The sequence below is a fragment of the Prionailurus viverrinus genome, chromosome E1, assembly GCF_022837055.1.
Source record: "Prionailurus viverrinus isolate Anna chromosome E1, UM_Priviv_1.0, whole genome shotgun sequence".
Lineage (NCBI taxonomy): Eukaryota > Metazoa > Chordata > Mammalia > Carnivora > Felidae > Prionailurus > Prionailurus viverrinus.
In genome coordinates, this window is record NC_062574.1 from 13,771,158 (window position 1) to 13,772,688 (window position 1,531).

A 1,531-nucleotide genomic window follows, 5' to 3' on the forward strand; every position below is an offset into this window, starting at 1 on the left:
CTCAAGTAACTTGCTGGAAGTTTCACAGATAAAAGTGTTAGAGCTCAGATTTGAAGTGTTTTCAAATTCGTTTTTATTTCTGAGGCATTTTCATATTTTGGTCATTTGTTTTCGGTTTCCCAAGTACATCATCCTATCAGCAAATAATGATAATTTTTCCATTTCCTTTCCAATATTTTTACTTTTTGCCCTAGTCCAATTGTATAACAGCAATTTCTTCTACTGCATACATGTTTTAAATATCATGTAAGTCTATACAATATCATAATGTATCATACTAATCTTAAGCACTTCAAGAAAGTTGTAAGATGATATGATTTAAAATAAGACATGGACATTATTCCTACAGTATGGAGTATGCTAGATTAGAAGTTGCTGGAATGACTAAGTTGCATGAAAATTTTCCATGTTATTAACAGCTTTCGTATGCCACTGCATTCTCTCTTAATCCAAAAACAAGTTATAAAATTTAACCTAAGGTATTTTTGAGGCTAAGAAAACAGTTTATTTTGCTTATTTAAATGTCCTTATTCAACTGAGGACATTAAGTAAACATTTGTTGGTGCCTATGTTGCAGACAGTTGGGAAAATGCATGGAAGCAACCAGAGTAGAGTCTCCGAGTTCCTGCTCCTGGGGATCTCGGAGAGTCCTGAGCAGCAGCGGATCCTATTCTGGATGTTCCTGTCCATGTACCTGGTCACAGTGGTGGGAAATGTGCTCATCATCCTGGCCATCAGCTTTGATCCCCGCTTGCACACTCCCATGTACTTCTTCCTGGCCAACCTCTCCTTCACTGACCTCTTCTTCGTCACCAACACAATCCCCAAGATGCTGGTGAGCCTTCAGTCTCAGAACAAAGCCATCTCCTATGCGGGGTGTCTGACGCAGCTCTACTTCCTCGTCTCCTTGGTGGCCCTGGACAACCTCATCCTGGCCACAATGGCATATGACCGCTATGTGGCCATCTGCCGCCCCCTCCATTACACCACGGCCATGAGCCCTGGACTCTGCATTTTGCTCCTCACCTTGTGTTGGGCACTTTCTGTCCTCTATGGCCTCACCCACACCCTCCTCATGACCAGGGTGACCTTCTGTGGTTCCCGGAAGATCCACTACATCTTCTGTGAGATGTATGTCCTGCTGAGGCTCGCGTGTTCTAACACCCAAGTCAATCACATGATGCTGATTGCCACAGGATCCTTCATCTTCCTTGCCCCACTAGGATTCATGATCATGTCCTATGTCTGCATTGTCAGAGCCATCCTCCGAATACCCTCAGCCTCTAGTAAATACAAAGCCTTCTCCACCTGTGCTTCACATTTGGCTGTGGTCTCCCTCTTCTATGGGACGCTTTGTATGGTATATCTGCAGCCTCTCCAATCCTACTCCATGAAGGACTCAGTAGCCACAGTGATGTATGCTGTGGTGACCCCTATGATGAACCCTTTCATCTACAGCCTGAGGAACAAGGACATGCATGGGGCTCTGGGAAGACTGCTCCTAGGGAAAGCCTTCCAGAGGTTGACATGA

General features: G+C 44.4%; 1 protein-coding gene across 1 annotated transcript; it reads left to right on the top strand.

Moving 5' to 3' along the window:
* The first annotated feature begins 541 nt into the window (after positions 1-541).
* On the top strand, positions 542-1,531 carry LOC125151776 (olfactory receptor 1D2-like). Its single transcript, XM_047833229.1, has one exon. The coding sequence runs from the start codon at positions 569-571 to the stop codon at positions 1,529-1,531; it is 963 nt and encodes a 320-aa protein (XP_047689185.1). The 5' UTR covers positions 542-568.

Coding starts and splice junctions, on each gene's coding strand:
- LOC125151776 (XM_047833229.1), top strand. CDS start 569: ATGTTGCAGACAGTTGGGAAAATGCATGGAAGCAACCAGAGTAGAGTC.